Source organism: Marmota marmota, unplaced genomic scaffold (assembly GCF_001458135.2).
Source record: "Marmota marmota marmota unplaced genomic scaffold, marMar, whole genome shotgun sequence".
Classification (NCBI taxonomy): domain Eukaryota; kingdom Metazoa; phylum Chordata; class Mammalia; order Rodentia; family Sciuridae; genus Marmota; species Marmota marmota.
The window spans coordinates 66954874-66972922 of record NW_026000174.1 but is presented as its reverse complement, the minus strand read 5'-3'; the positions used below and the strand labels follow the sequence as shown (position 1 = coordinate 66972922).

At 55.2% G+C, this 18049-nt stretch overlaps 1 protein-coding gene across 1 annotated transcript in view; it reads left to right on the top strand.

Moving 5' to 3' along the window:
* Window positions 1-18049, top strand: part of Nrxn2 (neurexin 2) — a 96230-nt gene that overhangs the window by 19700 nt on the left and 58481 nt on the right. The window contains 3 exon segments of the mRNA XM_048789091.1: window positions 533-604; window positions 4867-5168; window positions 13538-13561. Coding sequence (XP_048645048.1) covers window positions 533-604; window positions 4867-5168; window positions 13538-13561 — 398 coding nt within the window.

The following is an 18049-nucleotide window of genomic DNA, read 5'->3' as shown; positions in this document are numbered from 1 at the left end:
CTCTTGTCACTGCGGGGACTCAGGTCAATGTAGGTGGCCAGTGAGAGGGTAGGTACAGCAGTGTGAACTGGGGAGGCTTTTGGAGCAGGGCTGCCTGTGTCTGGAGATGATGACTGTGAACTCTGAGCCAGCAAAAGGGACGTGAGCAGAGATGCCCTGTGGGGAGGAGCGTGAGCCTAGGGGAGGCACAGTGGCCAGGGACCAGCCAGAGGTGGGAAACCAGAGCTCAGGGCCTCTGGGGATGGGCTGGTCTGTTTGCTCCTTCCTCTGCTCCTCTGCCCAGACTCCCTATCCCTGGGCGAAGACTAGAAACTGGTGGTCATGAGTCTAATGGGGTCTATGGAGAGAGTGGTTCTTGGTTTGTCAACCGGCTCCTTCCTGAGAGGTCCCGGAGACAAGCTAGTGCCCAGAGAAGCCCCCTGGTGCATGCAAGTAGCACCTTTGCCCTGAACAGGGCCCTGCGTCACTCAGGGTTGGGGTGGGCCTGGCTGGGATGCCCCCTGTGCCTGACCCCCCAATTCTGCTTCTCCAGTAGGGTCCTTACTGTTCTCCGAGGGGGGGGCCGGGAGAGGAGGAGCCGGAGATGTGCACCAGCCTACCAAAGGTCAGTGACCCCACCGTCTCCAGGGAGCCCAGTCCTCACCCACTGAAGACTAACTACACTTTTAGGAGAGCCGAGTTGGCACAGGTGCCCCACTGGGTACCCAGGAGGCCTTCCCTGGGCCTGTACTGCAATGCCAGTCCTGAGGCCCCTGCCCTGGGGCAGAGGGCCCAACCTCCATTTCTTTCCCACAGCCTGTTGTCCTGATGGCTTTCTAGAACACAAATGTCCTTTTCTATGGCAGTTGTCAGGCCTGTCCCTAGAAAATATCTGTTTCTCTGGGAGCAGGGCAACCCCCCATTTAACCATCAAATTCTGAAAACCTGCCCAGGGGGATTCTGGGTGGGAGATGTGGCTGCTGTGATCTGTGTGTATCATGAACATGGCCTCAGAGGTCCCTCGTGACTCTTGGTGGCAGGGATCGTTGCTTTCATTTTTTACAAATAGGGAAACTGACACTGGCCAAAGCCCCCAAGGCCAGCACGGGGCCCTTCTGCATCTTGGGGCTCTAAGATCTCAGCTCCTTTTTTTCCACGCTGTGGCTGCCTCTCTTGGGAGAATCTCTTTCCCAAGAAATTTACAGGCCAGTTTGACAGCCCTCAAGGAACTGTGGTGGGTCCAAAGCCTGGTGCTGTCACATCCCATATGCGTCCTTCAGTGTTCTTCTGTCTGCCTGGGTTCCCGCTGTCCCTGCCTGCCTCCAGCTCCTTGCCGTCTCTTTCAGCCACTCACACTGAGTCTTCCTCAGCTCCCAGGCCAACCTGGACATCTCCCGAAGTACCCTTAGCTCCCAGGCCAACCTGGACATCTCCCCGAGTACCCTTCTTCTACACCTCCGTTAGAGTCGGTCACACTGCCTCGTAACTGTCACCCCCACTGCACTGAGCTCGCAGAGGATTGGGGATTTTCATTTGTATCCCCCGACCCCGGCTCCCCAGGCTCTGCACAGTTTCCCCACATGCGTAGGCTGGAGCCCAGCGCACTGTTCTAAATGAGCGAATGGTCTCTGGCCCCAGGAGTCTCATTGACGTTCTAACAAGTAACTACAATACAGCGTGGTCCACGCAAAGAATAGAAAAGTGCAGACTTTGTTCAGAGGAATTAATTTATTCAGAAAGAAAGAGGGAGGGAGGGAGGGAGAGTGCGCACCTGCGCCTGCGCACATCCACAGAAGTTAGATCTCAGCACAAGAGTTGATCTGTGGGCTGGCTTACGTTTAGGAAGCGGCCCCTGTCTGTTCTTTCTAGATGCCCGCAGCAGCCTGTGCGGTGGGCTGATGATTAGCTCTCTTCCAGAGGAGAAAAGCTCGGCTTAGAGCTCTTGTATCTTGGCCAAGGTCACAAAGCTGGTGGCGGAGCCAGCACTAGCGCCCAGGTCTTCTTTCTCACATCACACTTCCTCCCCAGGGAGCAGTACAAGATGTTACTAGGCAGTAAGTGCCAAACGCGCAGAACAGACAGCTGTAGTGCTCCGGCGCAGGGAGGGGCGAGGGGCGCTGGAGACCTTCCCAGTGGAGGCCCTTGAGAGGCGGCTGCTGCGTCCCCCATTTTCATGGCGTTTGGAAACCCAGGATCACAACAGCTAGTCTCTGGCCTTACTCAGGTCCACTGGGAACACTTGTGGGACCACAGACTCCTCGTGGAGGGAGGTTAACAAGTATCAGCTCTTACTGGCTCCCTGCACCCGGAGCTTGGGAGCTTTAATTGTCAGGTGCTGCTGGGAGTTGTAGTCCCGGCCGCGGTGCTGGAGATGGGGTGGAGCGCCCCCTGGCGCTTCAAGGACTCAGATCCGGTATGTGCTCTGCAGCGCACCCTCTGCTACCCTACATCCTGACCTCAGGAGTATCACCCCACCATCCCTTGAGGTCCTGCCCCACGTGCTCCCCAAGGTTCTCTGTCCTCTTAGCCCTCTGGTTTTCTCTGCTGCATTTTCTTACCTCTCTCTGTCCCTCCGCTCTCCATGCTCCCCTTGGCCGCTCCGGGTCTCTTCCCATCTCTGGGCCTGCCTGACAGTCCTCTGGTGTCTCCAGGGACTGGAGCCTATAGTAGGCAGAAGCTGCAGCGGAGTCAGTTTTGCCTTCTCACCCGGGAGGCCTGGGGCCGAGCCGAGGAGTCGAGGAATGGCCTATTTCTCTGCTCTGTCTTGGCAGCCTGGTCCATCCAGCCCAGTCCTGCCTCTCTCTTTTTTTCTGGCTTCTTTTGTTCTGTCCCAATCACTTTGTCCTGTGACCGCCTTGTTCTTTCTTTTCCTTCGGTCTGACTGGCTCTGTAATGGTGTTTTCTTTGATTGTGGTGAAGGTGAGGGAGTGGGAGGGGAGGCCAGGCCTCTGGGCGGGCCTGACCAGTACTTGTGGCAAACCCAAGGTCAAACACCTTCCCTTTTCTGGTCCTTGAGCCCCCTGGCTCTGCCACTCTCTGAGCAGCAGGCTTGGTTACTATGGAAACAGTAAGGTCCCAGATAGCCTTGGCTTTCATTCCCTGGAGGTCCCTGTTCTCTTTCCTTGTTGGCCCTCTCCCTGTCTCCCTGCCTGTCCCCCAGGGCCTGTCCTTTTCTTTACCCATGGAGCTTCGCATCACCTCTAGTTCCCTTCCAGCCCTGAGCTTGTGTCTCTCCTCTGGTCCTCGACGGCCCATCTTTCTCCTCTCCGCACTGCCGCCCTCTACAGCACCCTCCTGCCCCTTCTTGTCCTACTGGATCCTCACCATTGCCTCTGGTCCCCTAGGCAGACAGAGGGAGGGATTCAGGCTGTCCCAGTGTGTCCCATGCCCCTCCCCCAGCCTTGCTGCCCTGTGGCCTCAGGACACTGGGCCTTGCCAGCTGCAGTGAGGGCTGTGCCAGGCGCTGGGACAGCAGCTGGTGCCTTGGCATCCGGAGACAGTGAGGGCAGAGTCTGTGGGCAGGCTGCCCAGAGAGGGAGGCAGGCTGTGTGAGCAGGGCAGGGGCTCTGCTGGATCTGCACCCAGAGACCCTGCAGCCACACATGGCGCTGCTGCTGAGCCATGGGAGGGCAGCTGCCTCCTGGTGGCCCTGCATACCCCCGGCATGGTGACTGTTCTTTCCTGGGCCTTGGGAATGTCTACTGAGACCCCTGCACTCCAGTAGCTCAGTCTCTGCATAGACCCTTAGGACACAGCCCTGTTTGCTCCTCACCCACCTGGGAAGGTGTGACGGAGCAAAGGTGTCACTGTTGATTGGCAAGGAGACATAAGCCACTGCCTGAGTCCAGGGCCTCTGGTCTGGCCTGACTCTACTCAGGTTCTCTTCCCTCTGCTTGTGTTCTAGCTTGACCCCAACTTCCTGGTCCCAGAGTCAGTGACCTCTTGCTTGTCACCTACTTGCAGGGCACTAGCAATTCCTAAGGGCCTCTCAGAAGTTGCTGCTGCTTAAAAAGTGCCTGGGCTGGGTGCTATGTCCACGCACACCTCACAAGCACACAGGTGCACGCACACACCCCACACGTCCCCACGCGTGAAATCCCAGCCAAGCCTTGCAGTCCTGCGTCTGCTGCCTGCCTGGCCCACCCAGCATGTCCAGCCCTATAGGGCCCTTCAGAGGCTGTTCTCAGGTTGGAGTAGGACGCTGGGGGTGGAGTGAGAGCTGGCATGGTGGCCACCATGGGTGCTCTGCACAGTGCAGCTGCCTGGTGCATACCCCTGTCACCTGCATTGTCTTCCTGTTGTCTTACCCCTGTCCTTGCCCTTCCCACTATTTCCTGTCCTCCTGTCTGCTCAGTGCTGCACAGTAGGCTTACCAGCCCCATCCCACATGGTAAGGCCTGAAACCATCCCTGGGCACTGAGAATGTCCGTCACCTGGGGAGGCAGGAAGGGGAGGTGGGCTGCATTCGGGGGACCCTTGGTGTCCCAGTCCTAGGGAGGAACCAGATAGAGCCTCTTGTCTCTGTCCGACATCTCTTTGCTAAGGGGGTGGCCGATGGGAGGGTTGATGTGGGGAGATGGTGAGGACTGTCCGCTCTGCCTGGCCCTGTGGCAGCTTAATTGTCAGCTGTCAGTGTAAGAGCCACTTAGCAGCCTCTGGCTTTGGAAATGGACCTGGGGGGAAGTTGGTTTTTGACAGCAAAGATGGCCAGGCCCAGGGAGGAGGGTTGGGAAGCCGAGGAGGGGGAAGGGGCCTAGAGCTCAGAGGTGGGACTACAGGACTCCCGGTGCCCAGGACTGGAGTGTGGGTGGCTGGAGGGGAAGACGGTGCCTCTGGCAGAGCCGGCTTCACTCAGCCTTCTCCCCTTTTCCCAACCACTGCGTCCAGGCAAGGAGGAGTTTGTGGCGACCTTCAAAGGCAATGAGTTCTTCTGCTATGACCTGTCACACAACCCGATCCAGAGCAGCACTGACGAGATCACGCTGGCCTTCCGTACCCTGCAGCGCAACGGGCTGATGCTGCACACGGGCAAGTCGGCCGACTATGTCAACCTGTCCCTCAAGTCCGGGGCTGTCTGGCTGGTCATCAACCTAGGCTCGGGTGCCTTTGAGGCCCTTGTGGAACCCGTCAACGGCAAGTTCAACGACAACGCCTGGCACGACGTCAGGGTCACCCGAAACCTGCGCCAGGTAGGGGGAGCAAGAAGAAGGCCAGGGTCAGCTGCATCTGGGACAGAACACAGGTGGAGAGAAGGCTGCGAGGGTGTGGTGGGAGGGACCAGGACCGGGCAGGAAGGCGGTGTGGTTTTGGAGAAGAGCAGGACTTGGGGCTGTGGGGGCCCAGAGTGTGGCCATAGCTGTGTGGCAGGCTTCAGAGACTCAGCAGTAGGGAGTCCAACTGAGGATCCTGGGCAGGGTCCTTAGGCCGGGGCGAGGGCTGGGCTCTGGTTGGTGGGAGCAGCTGGGGTCTCCAGGACTGGGGCTCAGGAGTCAGGTGATGGGCAGGAGGGCATGTCAGGAGACGAGGTGTGAGCTAGGCCTGACTGAGGGGCGGGGGATCATGGGGCAGGGAGGGGTCCTCTGGGTGAGCAGGCTCTGACCTGGTGGAGCAAGTGTGTGACCCAGCTTTAGGCTGGGGCCGAGGCTTCCCTAGGGCAGAGCCAGAGCCAGAGGAGAGCGGGATGAGGCAGCCCGTGAGGGATGAGGGAACGGGACCTGCCCTTCCTCTCTTGCAAGGAACCAGGCTCTCCGAGCGGCCGTGCTGGCCTCTGGCTCTGGCTCCTGGTGCTCGGAGGAGAGCCTTCCGGGTCAGCCCTGCTTACAGGACAGTGTGGGCAGGTGTCCTCGGCTTCTGTTCCCAGACTCACCCACAGGACAGGTGCTCTCAGGACCTGCCTTTCCATCTCTCACAGGGCCCGTGGTGACCGTTGCAGGTGAGGCCATCTCTCTGGCCAGGCTCTGCTTGACAGGAGCCTCACAGCTAGTTTCCTGCCCCAGAAAGTTCCTGCCTCCATTCTGGTTCAGACTGGCTCTTGCTCCTGAGCAGAAGCCAGGGAGCCTCCTACGGGGCTCTGTCTCCACTCCTGGCTGTCCCCTGCTTACTCACGTCCTGGGTCCTGGGTCTTGTGCACTGTCTGGGTCTCTCAGTCTCACGGCTACAGGCAGCGAAGCTCTTCTAGCCCCCTCTCTTGAGGACCAAGTGCAACGGGATCTGCACCAGCCCCGCCCGCCCAGGCCCCATCCTGCTGCTCTGTGGCCTGTCTCTGGCCCCCATCTTCTTTGGACTTCCTGGTTCTAGTTGGATGGTGGCTCACCTTCCCTCCTGCTCTTCCTTGTCATGACTGTGTCCCCCCCCCCCCCCCCCATAGAAAGGCTCTGCAGGGGGACTCAGAGCTCCGGCAGTCCTCCTCCTCCTCTGACCTGTTCCTGTTTGACATGGGATGATGATCTAATGGGGATTCCTCCTCCTTCATGCTGCTCCCTCTTGCTGCCACAAGGGCTGTGACTAATCCCACTGCTCTTTTGGGAGCCTGCTGCGACCTGTCGCAGTCCAGCTCCTATTGATGCACCTGTCCTCAGTGGCCCTGCGTTCTGAAGGGCGACATTCTTGGTGGAGTCACTCCTCTTCCGTCCAGTGCCCCTCGTGTCATATCATCCATTATCCAGTCGGAGGCTGTCCTGGCTTGTCACACGCATCCAAGCACACCTTAGTGTGTCACATGCATTTGTGATGCTTTCCAGTGCCACATGCATTTTATCGGGAGCAGGAAGCCGTCTTTGGTGCTGCTTGCTCACTAGCCCTCCCTGGGACCAGTGCTGTCTCCTTGCCTTTGGCAAGACACTGCACACCCACAGTTCCTATGCGCATGTCACTTGGTCAACAAATATGGTACATCACACAGGGTAGAGGGAAGAAGACCTGGTTCTTGCCCTTCTGGGACCTCAGCTCTTGAGGGGACAGGATGGAACTGTTGAGGGCGAACAGAGTGAGACTGCGCGAGGCCAGGGGGGTCAGCAGCAGCTTCAACAGTCTGGAAACTCGAATACCCGGGGAGGGAGGGGTCCGTGGCCAGGGGAGGTAGGAAACCCACCGGGTGATACGTGGCCTCTGCATTCTTGAGTGTTGACAGTAACCCAGGGTCACCCCTTCCTGCGATGTGCAGTCATGGGTCCGAGCTGATGACTGATGGAAATCCCCGAGTGGCCCTAAATAGTTCTACCAGGTGGCTCAGAGCCGCAGGTCACACGGACTGAAAAGCAGGGCCTCCAGGCCACACAGGGTGTCTGCTTAAAGACTTGATTGAGAGCCTCTTGAAGAAGGGTTTGGGGGATTTGATTGAACTGCTGGACCCAGACCCCACCCGTGAGTGAGAGGTACAAGAACTGCATTCGGGCAGCCCTCCTGGCCAGCCCCCGGGCCACACTCTGGTGCCCCAAACTTGGCCCCAGTTTAGCCTGTGGCCAACTGCATCCTTGCCCTGGACTTCCCCTCCCTGTTTTTCAGGACTTCCAAAAGTGACTCTTGGGCAACCTCTATTGGTCCCCTCTCGCCTGCGAGAGCTCTGTTTCTTTTCTTCCCACATGAATAAAGCCCATTCTCTTGCACTCAAAATACTACTAATAATAACAACCAATAATAATTTTTTTGGGTTCTGTTGCTCCTACAGCAACATTCTCTCAATTGTTTAATCACACTGTCCCCAGGAGACATTTGCCAGTATCTGGAGACCTTTTAGATTATTGTAACTCAGGGGGTGCTACTGGCATGTTGTGGGTAGAGGCCAGGACTCTGCTAACATCATACAATTCACAGGACAGCCCCTGGCAACAAGGAATCATCTGACCCCAAATATCAGGACCTGCTGGGGAGAAACCCTGTTCAAGCAAGTCTGCGCTGTGTCTGGATGACATCCTGGCATTGGAAAAATCCTTCTGTGATCAGAAGGGCGATGTGGGGTGGGGTGGCTTGCACCAATCTTCTGTCTCCCTTAAGTTTTATGGGCCAGAAGCCCAGGACAGAGAGGTAATTTAGGGAATGACAGCTGCCTCCAGGTCTGTGGGGTGGGTAGCCAGAATCTGAGAACCCTGTGGCTTCCACATTATTTTCCCGTTGTGATTAGAATTCTGGTGAGAAGGCCTCCTGGAGGACACCCCAGGATCACACCCAGGGCTCTGTCTTTCCTTCTGCTTGTGCAGCTATGGAAATGGGTCAAAGGTCAACTCCAAAGACAGGGAGGAGGCCAAAATTTCCTCCTTGTACTCCTGGATCATGTTATAATCCCTGGAATCATCTAGACATTCTTAGAACATAGTAATTAGGACCAGAAGGGGCCCTACTCAGAGAGCATCTTCCTTTCCTTTCAAACCTAGCTTTTGAAGCCACTGTGACAGTCAGTTCTCTTGGGGGATCTTGGCAGGAATGATTACCTCTGAGAATTCCCCGAGGCCTATTTTTAATCCTGGGCCCCAATCTGCTTCTATCCCCAGTATGCTTCCCAACTGCCTCCCACCACCATGTAAGTAAAATGTGCAAATCCGTTCATCCTTCGCTGGAACCAAAGTTGGAAGACAAGATGGTTACCAAAGTATCACACGGTGCTGCCACTTGCCCAGCTTGGATGACGCCTCTTCTCAGTACAGAGACTTTCAGGAGCACCTCTGGGCCAGGGATGGAGTCCTTCAAGGACGGATCCCTTAAGTTTGGAATCCCAAAGGATGGAGCCCAAGCAATGCAGTTTCTGAAGGAGGGAATTCCTATGTCTAACATCCCCCAAGGAAGGAGCCCATCCTCAGGGATGGAGTACCCCTGCATGGAGTCCCTAAGGACAGAATCCCCAAGGTTGGAGCCCCAGTGATGGAATCCCCAAACATAGAGTTCCCTAAGAATCGAGTTCCCCAAGGACATAGTCCCCTAAGTGGAGCCCATCTGGTGTTAGAGACTCCTCTCCTTCCAAGTCCTCTCTGGCATGGCACACAGCCTGTTTGGGGCCCAGCTCTGCTCCTCTCCATGCCCCACTACTCTGACTTTCCTAGCTCGTCCCTTTCTTTACTCAGCTCTGCCAAGGACACCACCCATTCACCCTCCCCTCTGCCTGACAAAATTCTAGGGCTGGGGTTTGAGTCTGACAGACTGGGTTCAAATCCCAGCTCTGCCACTTGTTTTAAGTGACTTTAGGTGAGTAATACAATGTCTGAGCTGCAGTTCCTCACAGGCAAAGTGGGAAGGAGTCTTCCCATGGCTGAAGTAATGCCTCGAAGCCTCTAGCACGTGACTGGCATGATTTACACACTGAAGGGCTCACGGCTGCCAAGATCATGAGCTGGGTCCTCCCACCGCACCCTGCCAGTCCTTCAGACCCAGCTTAAATGCCGCCTTCTTCGTGAAACCTTCCTTGATCCATCCCCCAGCCAGGCTCCCTTCTTCCCTTGTTCTTTGAGACCTGGGAACCTGGTGTCCTCGCCCTCTTGTCACATTCTGACTGTGTGTCATTAGGTGTGTTCATGTCTTATCTCTGCAAACCGAGGGCTTAATTCCAGCCACTATTGTGGTTCCTTGTTTTCTAGTCCTTTTCCTGATTCAGCTGGTGGATGAGATCGTGGACTTGAGGACCGGGTCCAAAATGAGCAGATCTGACTACTTCACATACCTCTTGTCCTCCTGGAGGAAACTCCCATGTGCTTCACAAGACCAGGAGAAAGCCTGTCTCACTGCTCCGAGTTCCTCAGGGCTTCATCCTCTGTCAAAGCATTTCTCAGGTCACACCAGAACCTCTCTCTTCCTCTAACCCTCAAGTTCAAGAGTCCCATTCCTTTTTTTGTATCTCACTTGGTTTTTATAGCAATTCCGTGAGTGCAGATATTATCCCCGTTGTACTGATGAGGAAACCGAGACTTGGGCAGAAATGGTGGAATTGGAATTCTGTCTGACTTTGAAGCCGCTTTGTTTCTCTGCCTCCCAGGGAGGGCCTGGTGGTGGGCACTGGTGCGAAATGCAAAGGAGGTTATAGCTCCTCTTGTAGTACTGTCGTTCTCAAATGTTCCCAAATCTCAAAACCATTAGAATGTTCAGCTCCTGTCTTTGAAAAATGGCCTCCCCTTATCTCTGAGTGCAGCGGGTTCCTCTTCTTTGTCTCAAGTTTCTCTTGCTTGTGCTCCACAGAGACTGTCTTCATCCCAGATTTCTGCGATTCGTGCATATAATCCCCTCTTAGCTTTCTTGAGGGGGCTGGAGCTACCCTCAGAGTCAAGGAGGAGATAGAGTGGCCCTTGGTCATGGAAAGTCACCACTCGCTAGGGTAACTAACTTCTCCCCTTGTGACTGTGATGCCCTCCTCACTCATCAGACCTTGCCATCCCTGTCCTCCTGGGCTCTGTGAGAGGACAGGGCCTCCTGTGCTCATCTGAGAATCTGAAGGCTCAGCTCTCGAGGTCCTGGCCTCTGGAAAGGCCTGGGGTGCTGTGTCTCCCTTCCCCGTGCTATGTCACAGGCCACCAGGAATGGGAGCCAGTGGAAACTCCAGTCTGGTACCTGACCACATTTTCCCGTTGATCATGATCACTATGTGGCGAACAGAGTTCTGGATCCTAAATCTCTAGGTCTAGGGGGACCCTGCCTCATCACTCCAACTCTGCTATTTTTCAGAGGAAGCCTGGATCTTTTGACAAACTAGTGGAAGTCCCAGGCTTTGAACTCATGTCTCTTCCCTCTCAATCCTGGTTTTAATTTGTATTCTACTTCTCACAGTGGGACCTTCTTGCTGGGTGCAGTCGTACACAACTGTAGTCCCAGAAAGTCCAGAGTCCCAGCAGGAGGGTCCCAAGTTTGAGGCCAGCCTCAGCAATTTAGCAAGACCCTCAGTGACTTAGTGAGATGCGATCTTCAGATTCCGAAAGAAAAGGACTTGGGCTGTGGCCCAGTGGTAAAGCACCCCTGGGTTCAATTCTTATTTCCGTGCACCCGCCCTCCAGAAAAGGACTTTCTTTGTGAATATCAAAAAATTATTTTTTGTATTTTATTCTTCACAACCAGTTCTTTTTTTTTTTTAATATTTAGTTTTGAGTTACAGGTGGACACAGTATCTTTTTAAAATTTTTTATGTGGTGCTGAGGATCGAACCTAGTGCCTCATGCATGCTAGCAGAGCGCTCTACCTCTGAGCCACAACCCCAGCCCCTTCACAACCAGTTCTACTTCAAAAAGAATGGTACTTGGATTTTATTAATGTATGTATGTATGTATGCATGTACTACCAGGGCCTAGGGGCACTCAACCACTGAGCCACATCCCCAGCCCTTTGATATTTTATTCTGAGACAGTGTCTCACTAAGTTACTTAGGGCCTTGCTAAGTTGCTGAGGCTGGCTTTGAGCTCTTGATCCTCCTGCCTCAGCCTCTGGAGCTGCTGGGATTACAGGTGTGCACCACCAGTACTTGGATTTTTACCCATCCCGCCCCTGCTTTGTCCAGCTAATAGTGATGTCAGACAACTCCAACCCTCTTGGGCCCTATGGGCTTAGGTGCCCTGAAGCTAACTGTCCCTTGTTCTGACCAGCTGGCTTCTTCATTCCATGACAGTCCTACCAACCAGCAGTGCTAATCCTCCACTGCACTTGATTTGTCCTCCAGTCCCACACCCGCAATTCCACTCTTGTGTTACGTAAACTGCTTCCAATCAGTAATAATTAATATTGGTTATCCAACACCTCTAGCTGCTCAATATCGAATTCTGTTATTTTTAATTATACCAGGCCCTTATTAATTGTCTTACTGAATGAGGCTTGTGCCCACTGGTTATAACAACCCTTTAACTAATGGATCTGTGCCTAGAACACCCCCCGTCTCCTGCAGTCAGTCTCTGGTGTGTAGCTGGGTATTAATGGAACAGCATCCCGCATCTCCGATGCTCCTTAGTCAAGCTGCCTCAGCCTCTTGGACATCTCCTCACCAAAGACCAGAGTATTTTGAAGGTGGTTGATGCTCCAGTCCTTGGCAATGGGAAGAGAAGACAAGCTCAGAAGCAGATAGGGGTTGGGGGACTTCAGAGACCAGAATAGAAGGTCCAGCTTACAGTTCAGGGAGGAGTCAGGGGTTTTGGAGATAGGGGGGCTCTGTTCCCTTCTGTGGGTGTGAGGGAGTGACGTCCCGGTGCTGGCTCTGTGAAGCTGAGGGTCTCCAGGGAAGAAGGCTGGCTGCTGGGATGGCCCCACCAGTTCCAGGGGCTGGCGGGGTGGTGATGGTGGGCTTTTAATTTTGGGGAGTTGGCCTCACAGAGGAGAGTGAGAGGGGGTGGTGGGACAACTGAAGACCTGGAGGGCTTTGGGGGCAGGAAGGAAGGGAGGTGGGCTCTGGGAAAGTTCAGGTGGGCAGGCAGGGAGAGTCAGCACGGGTGGGGGCCGGGAAGGCAAGGGAGGTGGGTTTGGGGCGTGGGGCCTCTGCCAGCCCACGGTGGGCAGGGTATCCTTTCCTCTCCTCTGATGGCGACTCACTGTCTTCCTTTCTCAAGGAAGAAAAGCAAGAAAAAAATAACAATAACCAAATAATAGAGAAAGGGAGAAGACGCCCCTCTCCCCCAGCAACTCCCCGGATCTATTCACCTTCCCTGTCCCCAGGAAAAGCAGACACCCATGTCCCCTTCTGTGCTCCTTGGGAACCGCTGCCTTTGGCCTCCAAATGAAACTGCCTCTCATTCTTGCCAGCCCTTTGATTCTCTGGGGGCACTGCCCACTCTTCTCCCAGCCTGACAGCCAGCTGGCCCATCACCAACCAGTTAACCCATTAACCCGACACGGCCACCGGTCAGCCAGTTGGCCAGCACCAGCTCACTCCTTAGCTAGGTCTCTGGAAGACCATCTGGTTGACCAGTCAGCCAACAGACCCATCGTCCATTACCCGAGTCAGCAGCCCACCCGCCCACCCCTCGCACCCTCGCTCCGTCCCCGCCTTCCCTGATCCCCGACATCTCAGCCAACAGGACCTACTAATACCGCATCCACTGGTTCTGCTTCTTAACCCGCCTCCCTCCCCTCTGTTGGAAAACCCCGTTGCCGACTCTGTGTGTGTTACTAACACGCTTATAACCCAGGGGACCAAGGGACGGGCAGGGACAGGTGGGGCAAGGTATGAGTGACGAACCTGACTAACCTTCCTGTCTCATCCGGAATGTCGGCCATCTCTGAGTCTTTGCTTTCTTGGTCCAGTTCTTTTGTTGTTTTCTCTACTAACCCAGGTCTCTAACTGTTCCCCTTCTCTGCAGATGGGCTCTTCGGGAGGGGCTGGGGGGGGGAATCCAGAGACGTGGGGGCGGGGCGGGGAGAGGAAGGGGTTTGGTTTTGTGTATGTGTGTTTTCTCCCCCTCCCATTTTAATTTGATTTTCTTTGAACTGAACACTGCTGAACCTGAGGCGGGAGGGTTTGAGCAACCAAATATATATGGATATATATTTTTCCTCCTTCCTTGAGTTTCACAGTTGGTCATTTTTTTTTCCTTTTCTTTTCGTTCTGTTCTTTCGTTGTTGTCTCTGTTGTTTTTTTTGACACCCCCCTCCCCCATCTCCGGTGAAGCACGCAGGGATTGGACACGCTATGGTAAACAAACTGCATTATCTGGTAGATATCACTCTAATTGTCTTACCGTTTGGTTTGCCGTGGGTTTTTTTAACTGTTGGATTCTCCCACTTTTTGTTTCCTCTCCTCGTTTGGTTTTTTTGGTTGTTTTGCTCTTTTGGGAGCCTGCTGCGACCTGTCGCAGTCCAGCTCCTATTGATGCACCTGTCCTCAGTGGCCNTTTGTTTCCTCTTCCTCGGTTTGGCTTTTTTTGGTTGATTTGCTCTTTTGACCTTTTTTTTTTTTTTGCGTCCTGGACAATCTTTAGGTTTTGCTTCTCTCTCTTTGAGTTTCCCTTTTTCCCTTTTCTTTCTTTTTTTGGTCCAAACTCAAATCCAAAAGACAAATGGACATCAAGGAATTTGGCCTGGCCCTGCCCATATGATCCCTCGGTCCCGAATTCAGACTCCAGGCACCGACCTGGGGCAGGCCCAGAGCACCCACCATCGGCTCTGGTTAGACCAGCCCCGATGCCCAGCGGCTTATTTCGATTGCTTTCTTTTGTTCTTTTTTCTCCCCTCCCTTGTATTTTCTCTTTGATTTCGTTTCTTTCTTGGTCTCCTGAAAATCCATGGAAAACACCATCCCATGACATGCTACGCTCTGCTCACCGTGGCTCCAACGGGGCCCCTCAGGCTGAGGGAGGGGCTGGGGGTGCCACCCACCGTGCAGCCAGCTGGGCAGGCTCCCCAGGGGAGGGGGTTGGCCTTGGGAGACACAGCACTGGCTCTGGGACCAGTCCAGACCTCATTCAGTTCACCAGTTTGGGACTGTCCCCCGCTGGCTGCCAGGGGAGAGGTGACAACCCTTCCCTCACTTCTCAGCCTTGAGGGCCCCCCGGTTCGGTTGTTCTCCCCACATTTTGCATGGCATGAATGGTCTCTTCCCCCGACCAGGGATAGCGTCCCGTCCCCATGCTCCGTGGCTCTGACTAACACTGTGTTCCACACTGTCTTCCTCCCGGCCCGGCCCTCTGTGCCCTGCCTCTCCCGCATGGCCTCTGACAGGGCTGGCTTCCTTCCCTGGTGAGGGCAGTGAGAGGAGGTCCCGCAGGGGCCAGCGGGGCTGCATGGGCTGCCCGGGTCCTTGCCAAGCGCCTGTGTTTGGGTTGGGCTTGGTCCCGGTGAATGCTGGTGTGGGTGTCAGTGTAAAGGCAGCTGGTGTGTGCTGGTGTGTGGGTGTGACTGTGTGTAAATGTTGGTGTGACATTTAGGGGTGTTAGTGGGAAGCTGCGCTGTGTTGGGCGATTGCTGGTGTCTGCAGTGCATAAGCGAGGGTGTGAACCGGGGCTGCGGCCTGGTGGGTTTTTGAGGGATTCTGTGTGGGGGTGGGCTGTGGGGACTGGCCCTTGAGTGTGGGTGCCACGGTGGGCAGGCCTGGCTGCGTGCTCCTTGCCAGCCTGCCTCTGAGTGTGTGCCCGCAGGCTGCCTCTGAGTGTGTGATCCCCTGGGATTCCCTCCTGTCTGCCCAGTTCCGATTCTGCCACGGCGGCCGGTTAGTCATCGCCTATTAATAATGCAGAGTGATTGAGCACCAGGCTGGGGACCCTGCAGATGGACGTGTCTGCTCCCGAGGGGCGGACGCTGCTTGGGGCAGCTGCCTGGCTGCCCAGCCTCCCAGGTCTGCATGGCTGACTGGCTGGAGGGGGCAGGCGTCAGGGTTGGGGTTCCCCGCCTAACTGCCCCTGCCTCCTGGGAGGCACCACCTCTGAGGCTGTTTCTGGCCTTTCCTGACACTTCTGTAGGTTTGGGTTTTCCCACGCCCACATAGGCTAGTGCCCCACCCCAACCCTCCCCCATTTAAGACCTCCTGTGGCCTCTCCCAGGTGTCCCAGAGTTCAGATGGAGCTTTGTGGCAGGGCCAGCGCTGGCCCTCCCCTCTGTTCCTCCAGCTACTGCTTCTAGGAGTTCTCTGCTGCCCTCCTGCTCAGGCCTTTACCTGTCACAAGTGGATATTTCAAACTTTCTATGTAGAACTGCACTGGATAACCAACCTGTGGCTTTGGGGACAGAGAGAGGCATGGTCCATCCACGTGATACACTCCAAGCACCTGGGGAATACCATCCTAGAATGGGACTCGGCGATCCTTTGTCTAGTCTCAATTTGGTGAAAATTGACCACACAGGCTGAAGCTGCAAAAGCTCAATTTCCTCATCTGTCAAATGGGATGACCACAGATGCGCATTGCTCATTTCATGGGGTCAGTGTGAAGATCAAGTGGGGGCAGTGCCCATAAAAAATACTGTGCTCTACGAAGGGAGTTATAAAAATCGTATTGAGCTTTGTGAAGTGTTAGCTGATCTTCTCAGTGTCTCCAGGTCAGGGATGTTGTGGGAAGAAGTGATTCCCTCTCCATAGCAGCCCCCAGAGAATACAGCATCTCTGCCCAGCCCGAGATCCTATTACCGTCCTTCCCTCATTAGGAAACGTTCCCAGAATAACAGCAAGAAACCTCCGAATGCGTCAGGAACTGGGCTGGGAGGAGGAGGGCAGATGAATGACTTGGTTAAGTTGGTTAAGAAGTCACAACCCTGCTTGGCGTCTGTCCTGGCAAGGAAAACCCCTGCTAAATTCTGAGTCTCCAAAATCCCCACCTCCCTGCCTGGACAGCACTGAGTGATGAACAGAGCCCATTGCCTCTGGTGGCCTCACAAGCTGGCTCTAAGGACCCAGGCTGGAGGCAGAGAGCAGAGCACCAATAGAGACGGGGAACAGCAGGCTCTGATTCCCTCAGAAGGGGGTTTTGTAGAGTTTTGTATCTATTTTTACTAACCCTTTCACAGGGACTCTGGTTATTTGGGCCCTTCTCCTTGAGAACAGAGTAGGGAGGCAGAAAAGGACCATCTAATAGAAAGGTGTGGGCTGAGTATGGTCAGGCCAGTGGGCTCTGCTTGTAATAATACTAATGGTTCTTTGCACACTAGGGTCTTTGATTAACTTTCACATTTTGCATATCGTTTACACTTGATGAACGTCTGGATTGTAGGCGGGAGGTAGGGATCGTTCCCACCTAACAGATGAGGAATCTGGGGCCCAGGGAAAGCACCTCACTGGGGCCCATGCAGTTGACCCTTTCACCTAGCTCTCAGTGTATGCTCAGAGCGAGCCTGGAAGACAGGGGAGTCAGAGACGTAAAATGAGATGGTTCTGGAAAATGGTACAGGCTAACCGAGTGCTCAGGGTTTCTGACCTGAACTCTTTCCCCTCTGCTCCCAGGCTCTCTGGAATCCAGACCTCAGGTTCACTTAGGGCTGTTTATGTCTGTGTGTGTCTTTCCAATGGCTTCTGTCCTTAGCCACTCCCGTCACCCCCAAACAGGTGGCCAAACTAAATGCTTAGCAGAGCTGTGACACTCAGCTCCTAGTCTCCTTCTTCCCCCTGTCTCCAGCCCCCACTCCTACCCAACTCCATCCTAAGAGGGATTCCAGGAACTTTTCTGTGGACCAGTTTTTCTTAACTTAGGCTCACGGGCCCCTCGGAGAATTTGGTGACCACTGTGAATCTCACAGGAGGTGATAAAGCCCATCCATGCAACTTCACATTTGCTGTCAAGGGGAGTCAGAGAAGCCCATTCGGTTGTCTGCAACTTAAAACACCTGTCCTTGTCTCATTCTCCCCAGAGTAGGGAGGTCAGTGTCCCTGAGACCATGGTAGGCAACTGGGAAGGCTCTGGATAACGGCAGAGGTTCCCTTCCTCCTCAGCCTTTCTTCCTGGGGCACAGTGGACGTGGAGTATCCGCCCTTATGGGGATATGGATGACCAGGACCTGATTTTCCTTCCTACCCAGTGTAATTAAGTGGGGTGTGCAAAGGTCCTGGCGTGCAGAGGGCCTGGGCTGGGGGCTCCTGTGCTTCTGGGACCCTGCCCTCTTCCAGGACCCATGTGCTGGCTCATCCCCTTGGCCTCCTCAGAACCTCCTGGGCTGGTGCGGGTTGGGTGTGGAGCCTGTGGTGTCTTGGGGTCCTAGCTATGGTCCCGATGATGCTCTCTGGACAGCCGAGGCTTCCCTGTGGCCTTCAGTGGATGTGGTGTGTGTGCAGGTGTGTCTGGGACTGGCGAATGGGCAGTGGTGAGAGTGGGTGGCCAGCTGGTGAGGAGGCTGAGGAGGACGTCCCTCTCTTTCTTTCTTAACCCTTAAGTGTCTCTGTCCTAGCGGTTGCTCCTCTCTCTCCCTCGGTGGAAGGAAGCTTCTCCTTCCCGCACCCCGACAGCTCTGTCGCCTCCATCTCTGCGCCCCCGAGCTCCCCTGCCCTGCATGCCTGCTCACCTGCGGCTGCCCTTCTCTGGCCTGTCCTGCTGGGCCTGGCCCCCACCTGCTCCTCTAACCTGCATGGGTCCCGGCTGCAGGGCTGTTCTGTGTCGCACAGCCCCCCCCCCTTTCCTCCCTGCTGGCCCCACCCCTTTCAGAAGCTGCGTGGGGGGGTTGGGGGGCAGGGGCATCAGAACCCCCCCGGGGGGAGGGGGACGGG